Below are 13835 nucleotides of genomic sequence, written 5' to 3'. Positions count from 1 at the left end.
CCTCCACTGTATAGCTATATTAAATTTTGTTTATCCATTTATCAGTTGAAGGATGCTTGGGTTGTTTCTACTTCTTAGCTATTATGAATTACATGGACGTTATGTTTTCAATGATCTTGAATGTATACTTAGGAGTAGAATTGCTGGATATGATAACTCTATGTTTGTTTCAGCAGCCGCCAGACTGTTTTTCCAAAGCAGCTGTACCATTTTACCCCCCCTCTAGCAGCACACATGGGTCCCAACTTCTCCCCATCCTCACTAATCCTTGCTATTATCTGGGTTTTTAAAAAATTATAGTTATCCTATTGGGCGTCAAGTGGTATCTCACTGTGGTTTTAATTAGCATTTCCCTGATGACTAATGATGTTGAGCATCTTTTTATGGGCTTGCTGGCCATTTGGATATCTTCTTTGGAGAAATGTGTATTCAAGTCAGCTATGGTTTGAACGTGTTCCCCAAAGTTTATGTGTTGAAAACTTAATCACCAACACACCAGTGTTGAGAGGTGGGTCCTTTAAGAGGTGATTAGGCTATCGGGATGGCTCTGTTCATGAATGGATTAATGCTGCTATCTCAGGGGTAGGTTTCTGATAAAAGAATGAGTTTCCCACCCTTCCCTGATACGTGTGCTGTTCTGCCTTCCGCCACGTTATGAAGCAGCAAGAAGGGCCTGGCCAGATGTGGGCCCCTCAATCTTCAACTTCCTAGCCTCCAGAACTGCAAGAAATGTATCTGGTTTTTTTTTTGTTTTTTTGTTTTGTTTTTTTTTTTATAAATTACCAGTCTGTGTTATTCCCTTACAGCAGCACAGAACAGACTAAGGCAAAGTCCTTTGCCCATTTTTAATACGGTTGTCTTCATATTACTGAGCTGTAAGAGTTCTTTATATATTCTAGATACAAGCTCCTTATCTGATTATGATTTGAAAACATTTTCTCCCATTCTGTGGGTTGTCTTTTCACTTTTTGATACTGTCTTTTGAAGCACAGAAGTTTACTTTTGATGAAGTCCAACCCATCTGTTTTTCCTTTTGTTGCTTGTGCTTTTGATAACATATGTACGAAACCACTAAGAAATCCAAGTACATGAAGATTTACACCCATGTCTTCTAAGAGTTTTACAGTTTTAGCTCTTACATTTAGGTCTTTTACTCATTTTGGATTAGCATTTTAAATGGTGTGTGGTAGTGGGTTCAGCTTCATTCTTCTCCATGTGGGTATCTAGTTGTCCCAGCACCATTCCCTCCGCTGAAACGCCTTGTCACTCTTGTTGAAAATCAGTGAGCTGTAAGCATGAGGCCTTGTGTCTGGGCTCTCCACTCTAATGCTTTGATCTATATGTTTGTCCTTATGCCAGTGCCACAATTTCTTGATTACTTGTAAGTCTGTTTTAACTCTGACATCAGAAAGTGTTTGTTGTTGTTGTTGCTCTTGATTTTTTTTTTTTAAGGCAGGGTCTCGCTCCATTGCCCAGGCTGGAGTGCAGTGGTGCAATCATAGCTCACTAGAGATTTGACCTCAGCCTCCCAAGGTGTGGGTTTTAAACTTTGTTGTTTGTCAAGGTTGTTTGGTTATTCTTGTTTTCTTGTATTTCCATATGAATTTTAGGATCTGTGTGTCAATTTCTATAAGAAAACCACTTGGGATTTTGATAGGGATGTGTTAAATTTGTAGATCAGTTTGAAAAGTACTGCCACCTTTATATTAAGTATTCAGATCAATGAAAATGGATGTCTTTCCATTTATTTAGGAAAATTATACTTTAATGTACCTTAGACTTTAAGTACATTGCACTTTTTATATGTTGCTGGATTTGGATTGCTAGTATTTTGTTAAGGATTTTCTCATTTTTAATCATAAGAGATATCAGTCAATAGCATTCTTTTCTTGTAATGTCTTTGCAAAAGCCTATCTTTAGAGAGCTATTTTCCAACAATTTTTACATTACCTTTTCTATAAATTTTTGTGCATTTAGCCTAGATCCAATCCATTTTGTAAACTTCTTGTTTGAAGGTACTCATCTGAGGGAGGTGGTATAGTATATGGTTTAGTTTCTTGGCTTTTAGATTTTATGAATTGCTAAAATCATTTTTTTTTTAATTGGGCCAAGTGAACTAGTTCATGGTTGTAAATCTAATACTTTTGAGAGGCCAAGGTCGGAAGATCACTTGAGGCCAGGTATTCAAGACCAACCTGGGCAACATTGCAAGACCTCGTCTCCAGAAAAAAAAAAAAAAAAATTAGCAGAGTGTGGTGGTGTGTGCCTGTAGTCTCAGCTACTCCTAGCTACTTGGGAGGCTGAGGCAGGAGGATGGCTTGAGCTCAGGAGTTTGAGGCTGCAGTGAGCTATGATCGCACCACTGTACTGCGGCCTGGGTGACAAACGAAGATCCTGTATCTAAAACAAAAATATTAAAAGGTCGGGCACGGTGGCTCTCGCCTGTAATCCCAACACTTTGGGAGGCTGAGGCAGGTGGATCATGAGGTCAAGAGTTCAAGATCAGCCTGGCCAAGATGGTGAAACCCCGTCTCTACTAAAAATACAAAAATTAGCCATGTGTGGTGGCGGGCACCTGTAATCCCAGCTACTCGGGAGGCTGAGGCAAGAGAATTGCTTGAACCCAAAAGGCGGAGGTTGCAGTGAGCTGAGATTGCACCACTGCACTCCAGTCTGGGTGACAGAGCATAACTCCATCTCAAAAAAAAAAAATAAATAAAAAATAAAATAAAACATTATTTGGGTTGCCAATTGTTAATTGTCATGAAAGAACATTTAAATATAGCTGCTTACTACTACTATTAAATATTATACTAAAAATGAAATTATGACACCAAAAGAAAAAAAAAAAAAAAAGAACAATCTACAGAACTTCCATTTAATCAACTTAGTATATGAAAATCTTGCTACGTATTTGTCACTACTTTTCAAATTTTGCCATTAACTGGCACCAGTCTGAGGTCTGGTGTTGTAGAAGGCTGGTAGGAGCAAGAAGGGTCACCTGCCAACTCAAAGGTCAAAGGTTTCCCCAGCAGGCCTCTGAATGACCAGAAAGATGCTACAGCTGATCAGCTTCCACTGTCAGTCCTTCGCCCCTGATTACCCTACAATAAAATCGAGAGTAAACAAAAATGTGATGTGAACTGAACCCTACAGATCTGACACTTCGCTGCAGCCTATGGGAGTCGTTCCCAGCCTACTTACAACTTGGGAAGAGGAGAGTAACTGTGGTCATTGTAAGCATCAAGATGAGAGCAAGAGATGCAATAATCCATATCTGTATCAAGAACCATTTGCAGACTGACAAAATATAAAGTGCAATGACTTATGTGTTTGTATGTTTGTTGGTAAAACTGGGCCCTTAGATTCGAAGAACCACTGTGCTATGACACGAGGTCCTTGACCTGGCATACAAAGCCCTTGCTATTTATGACCACACTTATCCTTTCAGCTTTCTTTCTAGCAACCTAAGCTATTCTATTTCCTGCAATTCCATGCTTAAGCACGGCTTGCTCCCCTTTCCCAACTGTTAAACTTTAAGCATTCTTTTTACCTTTCTTCATTAAATTGCCAATTTACTGAGTATACATTATGTTTCAGATGTGGCATTTTCTTTTTTACATTTTATGGTTCTCTCTGCTTCCTCCACCCAGCTAAGGGAGCAACCTTTATTGCTCCCATACCTGTGTTCTCAGTTCAGTACAGATAGCTCATCATAGCACTTAATACCTTATTTCCTCATCTGTATTATCTATTTGCCCAAGCTGCCCAAGAGCAGCCAGTCTTGGTCATTTTTTATCTTTAGCATCTGGCAAAGGGTCTAGCATACAGCAGGCTAGGAATATATATATATGTGTGTGTGTGTGTGTGTGTGTGTGTATATATATATGTGTATATATATGTACATATGTGTGTGTGTGTGCATATATATAGTAATTGAACTGTAATGACTTCTACAATCTGGATTATGAAACTGTCTAGAAGGAAAATTTGAAATGAATTCCTTTCTCCTCAGTTCTTCCCTTTTCACACAAATAAGCTCACTTAAATCTGGTATCTCTTTTTTAGTTTATTTCCAGTCCTGAGACAGAAACTGGCCTCCATGAGAAGAGACCCAGGATGTCTGCCCAACACAAAAGAGACCTAGCTTGAGAAAGTGGGAGTGAATGAATGAAAGCACTTATCTAGGGGACCTCTTAAGGACCACCTCACCTGCCCTAGAACTCTATTGGACTTTCCCATGTGTCAGGGAGCTTGAAAACACCTGAGTCTGGAATGGCTTGTGAAGAGTGACAGGGTTACTCTAGACCCAAATTCCTTGTTTCTAGTAAGAAAATAACCATTCATGTATTTAGAACATAACCTCTTCATCCCCACTCCCACATAAACAAAACAATCACACGACTACTTTGTAACGCCAATTTAGATACTACCGTTTTTTGTTGTTCTTTTTCAGAAAGATTGGAACCAGAAACAGCAAGCTTATTTCCAAGAAATCCTACCTCTGAAAAGTCGACAGAAGGGCTGGCCACTTGCCAGTGGGCACTCCAACCCCTGCTGAGGGAAGGATATGCCCTCTTGCCTTCTGTCAAAGGGCAGTACCTGAGGACGCCGCCTACTCCTAGAGTCCTCACTGATCATAAGGAAGCAAGTCAACTGAGCTGTGTTAACGAGTAACATGCAATTCCCCTTTCTAGGGACTTTCAGCATATCAAGAGGATATTAAAAACCCACAATTACAATAGAGGCCCAAAGTTAGCCTTGGACAGGATGTGGAAACCAAATACAAACTTCCTACTCATGATATCCTTAAGTAGCCCAATTGAGAACCTCAGGTACCAAGCAAACAAGTGGTCGGGAAACGCTCATTAGCTGGTTAATGAGCATACACCCCTCCTTAGCTGTGTCCCTGCTCTGCTTCTGTTTTTATGCGTCCATACTTATTTTTTATGATGACTGAAGAATGAGATCGCTGACACTAAAACAACAGTACCACCTTACGGATTGGTCAGCAAATCCACGAGAAAGAACACTCTCTTTTTGCCCCATACTCTTGTATTGAGAGAAAAACAAATTGGAAATTACTAGCTTGTCAGAAAAAGCACAACAAAGGGCACAATCTAAGACCAAACTCATCTCCGACTCCTAATTCCTGAAGGACAGTGGCACCGAGTTCACTACTCATTTCCCACTCTGTATATACAGTTTCCTTCACTTTATTGCTCTACTAATCAGTTTTTACCCCAGCCAATGATATTCTTAAATTTTAGATATAGTCAACATTTGCTGGGCCTATCTGTTGAATAGGAAAAATGTGTGGTTAGTGATGGCTACTAATGAACATGTATAGACTGCCCAAAGTGATAATTTTGCCAAGTCTGTTGATTATTCGAAATGATTTTTTTCTTTATTCAACAATATGCTATCTAATAAGTTGATCTTGTTTACTTCCCTCATCTCCAGGGCAGTGATCTCTCTCACCTCCTTTTTAAATAGTCATGCGCCCCACAACTACCTTTCAGCCCAGGACAGAGGGGCACACACGACAGTGGTCTATGAGACTATAATACATATTTTTACTGTACCTTTTCTATATTTAGATGCGCAAATACGATTGTGTTCAGACTGCCTCTAGTATTCAGTACAGTAACATGCTGTTCAGGTTTATAGCCTAGGAGCACTAGGCTCTACCTGCTAGTCTAGCTGTGTAGTAGGCTGTAGCATCCAGGTTTGTGTAAGCACACCCTACAATATTCACACAAGGAAGAAGTCGCCTAATGACTCATTTCTCAGTAGGCGACTGTCCTGAAGGGATACACGACTCTATTTAATTAAATGCTACCTTCTCAATGAAATCGATTCTGATCACCCTATTTAAATTCACGACTGGAGACCCATTCCACTTCCCAAGCCTTATCCTATAATTTTCCTGTACCATTTATCAAATTATGAATATATAAAATTATGTATAAATTATATATACATTAATTATGCATACGTATATCCATACACATTTACTGCGTCTCCTCCGCCAGAATTAAGCTCCACAGGGAAAACATTTTGTGGACTGACATATCCCACACATCTGGAAAAGCGCCAGGGACAGGGTAGACGCTAGGACTCCACGAATTAATGATTCCATCAGAATTTGAAATCAAACTGTTAAAGCCATCCCTTCATTTCTCAGAGCTTTGCTCCCCAAACATATCCACCCCTTCCCCTTGAGCGGCCAACAGGCTGCGCCCTGCCAAACAGAACGCCTGGAAGGCGGTGCCCAGAAGCAGACCCTAGGAGTGGGCGGGCACCACCTCCCCGCCCCAGCACGCACCTCCCTCCAACTTTAGCGCCCGGGATTCCCAGGAATTCGTCTCTTCTGGGCTAAGCCCCGCCACCGCGGCCGAGCAAGGCGGGCGCGGACCTTCGCCCCACGGTCCGGGCAGATGCCGGTGCCCTTGGCTGACCCGCCTCCGGCCTGCCCCGCCTTTCCTCGGGAAGGCTGTAGCTGAGGTCCCCGCCCCACCCAGCCCCGCGAGACTAGCCCCCTCTCCTTTCCCACCTGGGCCTCACCTCTCCTGCAGGAAACAAGTGCAGGCGCCGGGCCTTTGCACTGGGGAAGGGCGCCGGCGGCAGCGGCGACGCCCGGACTGAGGCCCGGTGGGCACCTCCATGCGCCGCTGCGCCCGGCCGGGGGTGCGGCATACCCGAGGCGCGAGCGCTCCCAGTCCCCGAGCTGCCGGCGCGGGGCTGCGGCGGCCAAGCGCGGGGAGGGCACTAGCAGGAGGAGGAGTAGCGGCGAGGCACGTGACACGCAGCCGCGGGTCGCCGGGGCGCGAGGGCGCAGCGCCCCCAGACCGTCGCAGAGCGCAGAGAGGCAGCGGCGTGCTGAGGTTTCGCTGCCTCCCGGTCTTCCGCTGAGGCCCGCGGGCAAGAACAGAAGCCGCCGATGGCCGGGCAGGCGCTGGGTCCTCTGGCCGCCGACCGAGCCGCAGTCCATCCCCGAGCCCTTCACTGGCCGGGGCGCGCGCTCCTGCCTCTCGCTCGCGGCGCCGGTCACGCGCGGTCCCAGCCCAGAGTCGGACGGCTGGAGCAAGCTTGGGCGGCAGCGCAGGCCCGCCCTTTCCTGCCGGGCGCGCGGGTGGGGCTCGGGACGGGCGCCCGGGCCGGGGCGGTGGGAGCTTGCGGTGGCTCTCTGGGACGCGGGGCCGAGCCGGTGTGGCTAGTCTCGGGGCGCTGCAGGGACCGTGCGAGCCCCCGCCCCATTCGCTAGGCGACGGCAGCGACCGGGAGGAGCCTGCGGGCACTCCGGAACTGGAAGGAGTTTGTTGCTGCGACGATTTGCATATTCACTGCACTGCTGTCCTTATAAAGGAATTAATTACTCCGGCGCCCTTCAGAGTCCTGTGAAAAGTCCCAGACCAACAGGCTGCCCTAGATTTCACTGATTATCCTAAGTTCCCCAACATGTGGTTCTGGGGAACATTTTAAGGAATTATTAGCAGGGCCCAGGGAAAGGCCCTCACATAATACATTCAAAACTAAATTTTCAGTTTTTGTTTCCGGATTAGAGCACCAAAAACATGGGAAGGTCGCAGTCTGGGAACTTAAAACGTGGGGCATGATTGTTAAAATGAGACCTGTCAGGTATATTTGAAACTGATAATGTTTAGTTTCGTGAACTTTTTGAAGGCCTGTTACACCATTCACAGATAACTGGTCCCTTACGTGAACTTGGAAGATGTTAGTTGAATGAATAAATGAAATGCATAAGGCATCAAGCTAGGAGATTTTATTAAAAATAAAAAAAAACCCAAAACAAATTGTTCTTATCCTCCAGAAGCTGTTTTCCTATACAGCCATATGTGTACACATACGTGATGGAAGAAGAACGTGTTATGAGCCATGAGAGATGTATAAAGTGCTGGGCAGAGAGGAACGGGCATGTGGATGTGAAAGATAAATGTCTATCAAAATTTGAAGAACTAAAAAACAGGATTCAAGTCATAGGTTGGTGCAAAAGTAGTTGCCGCTTTTGCCATTGCAAGTATACTTGCAACTACTTTTGCACCAACCTGAGAGACACTTTTGTAAAAGGAGTATACATTTTTATAAAACGGGTAGAAAAAGCAGTTTAGCAATGAGTATCAACAAAATTTGTAAACTTTTCTCAAGTCACCTAACTAAAAATGGGGATAATGGGAATAATCCAAAATATTAAAAATCTACTAGGTTTGACCATACAAACTTGTCATTTTTAAGGGTCAAAATGTTTAATATTGGTAATTTCACATATGCACAAAAGATAGTCATTGTATCATAATTTGTGATTGGGAAAAAATGGGAAAAACTAGTGCACAACATTAGAGGAACAATTAAACTGTGGCCCAAACTTTAATGTTAGTCCTTTGTAATTTTTAAAAATTGAGGTATAATTTGCATACAATAAATTCCACAGACCTATATGTTGAACGTGATGACATTTAGCAGTTGTATACACCACCCAGTCAAGATCTAGAACATTTTCATTGCTCCAGAAAGTTATTTTGTGCCAGTTTTCCAGACAATCCACCACCACCCCATGGCAACTATTTTCCTTTTTTTTTTTTTTTTTTTTGAGATGGAGTCTTGCTCTGTCGCCCAGGCTGGAGTGCAGTTGCGCAATCTCAGCTCACTGCACCCTCTGCCTCCCGGGTTCAAGCAATTCTCTTGCCTCAGCCTCCCGAGTAGCTGGGATTACAGGTGCCTGCCACCACGCCTGGCTAATTTTTGTATTTTCAGTAGAGATGGGGTTTCACCATATTGGCCAGGCTGGTCTCAAACTCCTTACCTTGTGATCTGCCCGCCTGGCCTCCCAAAGTGCTAGGATTACAGGCGTGAGCCACCGCGCCCAGTCAACTATTTTCAAATTTCAATGACCATAGATTAGTTTTGTCTTTTCTTGAATTTCATATAAATGGAGACCTACAATACCCACTGCCTTGTGTCTTTCTTCTGCTTTGCGTCTGACTTCAATATCAATGAGATTCATCCATGCTGTTGTATCAGTAATTAGTTGCTTTTAATTGTTGAACAGTATTCCATTGTATGACCATACCACAAGTGGTCATCCATTCTCCTATTATTGGCCATTTGCTTTGTTTATAGTTTTTGGCTATTATGCATAGGGCGTTATGAACATTCTTGTTTAAGACCTTGTGTGTACATACATTTTTATCCCTCTTAGGGAAAGTATCTAGGTCAAATTGCTGAATCATATGGTAGCTTAACTTTAGACACTGCTGAATTGTTTTTCCAAAGCGACTGCACTCTTTTACACTCTTAGCAATAGATGAGAGTTTCGGTTGTTCCACATCCTTGCCAAATTTTGGTATTTTCAGTCCTCATAGAATGGTGCCTTATTGTGATTTTAACATACATTTCCCTGATGCCTAATGATGTTGACTAACTTTTCGTGTATTATTGTTACCGGCCATATCGAATACAATAACATATGTAAAGCACTTAGCACAGTGCCTGGCCTATGATAGGAGTATAATGAATGTCAGTTCTAACTACAGGTTGGATAACATCCACTTTTCCTTGGATGTGACACCTGTTGTTTTGTTTTCCAAAGCATTCCCTTTCTTTTGGTCTCAGCACCCTAGTTTTCCATGGGCAGTCGCTCTTCTCCACTCTCAGTCCATGCGGTTTGGAGGGACTGATTGCTCTGCAGACCACAGGCATGGGCATGTCACCCAATCAAAGTTAATGAGCAGCTGGGCATGGTGGCTCATGCCTGTAATCCCAGCACTTTAGGAGACCAAGGCGGGCGGAACACTTGAGGTCGGGAGTTCGAGACCAGTCTAGAGAAACCCCGTCTCTACTAAGAATACAAAATTAGCTGGTTGTGGTGGCACATGCCTGTCATCCCCACTACTCAGGAGGCTGAGGCGGGAGGATTGCTTGAACCTGGGAGGCAGAGGTTGTGGTGAGCTGAGATTGCACCATTGCACTCCAGCCTGGGCAACAAGAGCAAAACTCCGTCTAAAAAAAAAAGCTTCTATTCTAGGATTATTTGTTTGTTGGTTTGTTTGAGATGGAGTCTCACTCTGTTGCCCAGGCTGGAGTGTGGTGGCTTGATTTTGACTCACTGCAACCTCCATCTCCTGGGTTCAAGTGATTCTCCTGTCTCAGCCTCCCACGTAACTGGGATTACAAGCAAGCACCACCATACCTAGCTAATTTTTGTATTTTTGGTAGAGACAGGGGTTTCACCATGTTGGCCAGGCTAGTCTCAAACTCCTGACCTCAAGTGATCTGCCTGCCCCAGCCTCCCAAATTGCTGGGAGTACAGGTGTGAGCCACCAAGCCCAGCCCAATTCTATGGTTCTTAATAGGAACTACTGGGAAGAGGTCGTCTTATTTTATTGTGATGTCTAGATATAGGATGATTTGAACCATGAGCTCCTGGGGCTACCATGTGGCCTAAGACTAAAGCCATTATGGAGAACAGAAGGCTGAGAAATGAAGAGACAGGTCCTTTTGAGTGTCTGATTCTAGCTTAGGCTGAAATTGGCATTTTATTTATGTAATCCAATAAGTTGCTTTTGCTTAAACCAGCTGGGACAGGGCTTCTGATTACTATCCCGGATACATTAGTATACATTAGGATAAACTAGACATATTAGACTTCTGTCTATGTATAGAGAGACTAGATACAGGGGTCTAATGGCCAATGAAGAAGAAGTATCAACTAATTAATGGATCAGGCAGGAGACAGACAACCCCCATGTGAACTATGACAAAGTTGGACTTTATGACAAAGTTGGATCGGTGAAGATACTTGGATCTGGGGCCAAAGTGGGGCCCTCTTACTCTCTCTCCATATCTAAACTTAGGAATCTCCCATGAGTTAAGCTGAATTCACAGAGCAGACTGACTTAGCCACCATCTGTGAGACCTTTAGGTGGCCTTATATATTCTAGGTGTCATCAGGAGAAAAGACTTGGAAGATGACCAGAGCTATCCCTGAAAGATGCCCTGGGCCTATTTTAGCAGGTAGTAACAGAAAGGTCAAGGGCTCATTGTCTCTGGTGCAAGCAGGTCAAAGAGAGAACAAAGGAGTTGGAACATTCCTGAACATTCCTGTGACTTTTAGCATACTGACACTCTTACTAGTAAACACTGATAGGGGAATGTCAGCTTCCACTAATCAAATTACTATTCTCCCTAATAAGGATTCTCCTTCTGGGTAAAATGGAATAAGCACAACCCACCCTGTCTTTCCACCTGAATGCAGCCATAAAAGCTGGACAGAATGCACAGAGCAACTGTTTGAGGACTCTGAAAAGTAAATAATAGCAGGTACATCAGTGAAGAAGACAAAAATCAAAGTACCACAGAACTGATGTTTAGTTTAGTATTTTTTCCAATGTGTGAGTTCCCCTAGCTTGAACTGTCAACCCAGAGTTCTATTACTAGCAAAAATATCCTTCAGTAATGAAGTGATGAAATAAAGACATCCTCAGATGAAGGAAAACTAAGAGGAGTTGTTTTTAGTAAGCTTGCACTAAAAGAATTGCTGAAGGAAATTCACCATATAGTAGGGAAATGATACCAAGAAGAAACTTGGAGCATTAGGAATGAAGGAAGAACAACAGAAATGGCAAATATCAAGATAAGTATAATATTCTTCTCCTCTTTAGTTCTTTAAAATATGTTAAATGATGGAAAGCAAAAATTAAAACAACGTCTGGCGAAATTTTTAATGTTTATAGATGTATATAATAACTACAACATAAAGGGGCAAGAATAAAGAGACCTATATGGTAGTGGAGTTTTCATATTGCACTTACAGTGGTAAAATATTGATTCTAAGTAGATTTAGAAAGGTTAAACATGTCTACTGTAATCCCTAGAGCAACCCATAAACATACTATATAAAGAGATACAGGGTGGGCACAGTGGCTCATGCCTGTAATCCCAATACTTTGGGAGGCTGAGGTGGGAGGATGGCTTAAGGTCAGGAATTTAAGACCAGCCTGGGAAATATAGTGAGACCTTGCCTCTACGAAAGAAAAGAAAGAAAAGAAAGGAGGGAAGGATGGAAGGAAGGAAGGAAGGAAGGAAGGGAGGGAGGGAGGGAAGGAGGGAGGGAGGGAGGGAGGGAGAGAGGGAGGGAGGGGAGAAAAAAATTAGCCTGACATGGTGGTGAATGCCTGTAGTCTTAGCTACTCAGGGGGCTGAGGTGGGAGGATCACTTGAGCCCAGGAGTTTGAGGCTGCAGTGACCTATGATCAAGTCGAAACACAAAATAGATAAAATGAAATATTAAAAAATGTTCAAATAACCCAAAAGGAGATAGGAAAGGAGAAATAGAAGAACAAAAAAGAGAGATAAAAACTAAAAGCAAACAATAAAATATTAGGCATCAATCTAAACATATCAATAATTACATTAAGTGTAAATGGTCTAAATCACTGGTTGATGAACTTTTTAAAAAAGCCATATAGTAAATATTTGGCTTTGTGAACCACATGCAATCTCTTCTACATACTATTCTGTTTCAAAAACAGGTGGTGGGCTGGATTTGGCCCATAGGCCATAGTTGGCCAACCTTTGGTCTCAACATGCCAATTAAAACAGAGAGAATGTTAGAATGGATTAAAGAAAGAAGAAAGCATAACCTTTGTATACTGCCTACAAGACACTCACATCAGCTATAATAATATAGGTAGGTCAAAAGTCAAGGATGAAGAAAGGAGGATGCTCCTCAGGAGGTGAAAATCTTGATAAAAGTTTTTTCTAATGTGTGCTAAGATGGGAAATTGAGAGAAGTAGAAGGGATTCTCCCTGATCCTTTTTCTTCCCTTGTATGAAAGTTAGACTCCTGAAAACGTCTGCATTTAAGAACATAGCCCTGAAACTGGAAGTAAAGAATGCCTCTGAGTTTTATCAGTAACCTTAACCAAACCTGAGCTCTTTATGCCACAGTAAAGGCCACTAGACACTTATTCTGAGCCTACTTACTCTTATTTTACACATACTGTTAACTATGTTAGCCTCTCCACCAATGTCATGAGATGAGAAAAAAAGATAGAAAGGAGGAAAAATCAGAAACTAATGTGTAAAGTAAAGTAAGAAAGGTGTGTGACAGTACAATTGCCACTGGACCATATAACGGTAACCAAGAGGACCTAAGGAAGGTCAAGATATAACTAACTTCTCCTGTTTAAACATTTCATTCAGTACAAATCTTACTTAAAGGAGAACTTTCTTTTCAATCTGTGGATTCCATTTTTCTTTCAGAGAATGTTTTCTTTATGTATATTTACATACATTATATATTATATAAATATATATATTATATATAAATATATTTTAATAGAGCTGGGGGTCTTGCTATGTTACCCTGACTCATCTTGAACTCTTGAGCTCAAGGAATGTACCCACCTTGAGCTCCCAAAGTGCTGGGACTACAGGTGTGAGCCACTGTGCCTGGCTTTGTTTTCCCATATTTTTGATAATTTTTCTGTTGCTTCGTTGAGTTTTTACTTCAAGGGACAATTATCTATATATTGGGTCACTTTTTAAAAACGATGTCTTTCATTTTCTTTAATCTAGAACAATCTTTAAGTTATTTTCTGGGAAGGGTGGGGAGGGAGGTTTTATGACAATGACATTTTTGAGGAGTCCAAACAAGTTGTCTTGTGAAATGTCCCACAATTGAAATTTGTCCAATTATTTGCTTATCATTAGATTCAGATTACACATATTTTGCAAGAATAGCTAGTGTGTAGTGTTCAATGCATCACATTGGGATGCATACTGTGTTAGGCTTTTCTATTATTTATCGCGCT

General features: G+C 42.4%; 1 protein-coding gene across 15 annotated transcripts in view; it reads right to left on the bottom strand.

Moving 5' to 3' along the window:
* Positions 1-7214, bottom strand: part of MCUR1 (mitochondrial calcium uniporter regulator 1) — a 44147-nt gene extending 36933 nt beyond the window's left edge. For all 15 annotated transcript variants that reach the window (XR_013416816.1, XR_003729128.2, XM_078000938.1 and 12 more), the window contains exon 1: positions 6568-7214. Coding sequence is in view for 13 of the 15 variants with exons in the window: in XM_078000938.1 (XP_077857064.1) it covers positions 6568-6994 (427 nt within the window). In the remaining 2 variants the exon portion in view is untranslated. The remainder of the gene's footprint in view (positions 1-6567) is intronic.
* Positions 7215-13835: the final 6621 nt, after the last annotated feature.

This window comes from Macaca mulatta, chromosome 4 (assembly GCF_049350105.2).
Source record: "Macaca mulatta isolate MMU2019108-1 chromosome 4, T2T-MMU8v2.0, whole genome shotgun sequence".
Lineage (NCBI taxonomy): Eukaryota > Metazoa > Chordata > Mammalia > Primates > Cercopithecidae > Macaca > Macaca mulatta.
This window is presented reverse-complemented; position numbering and strand designations above follow the sequence as displayed.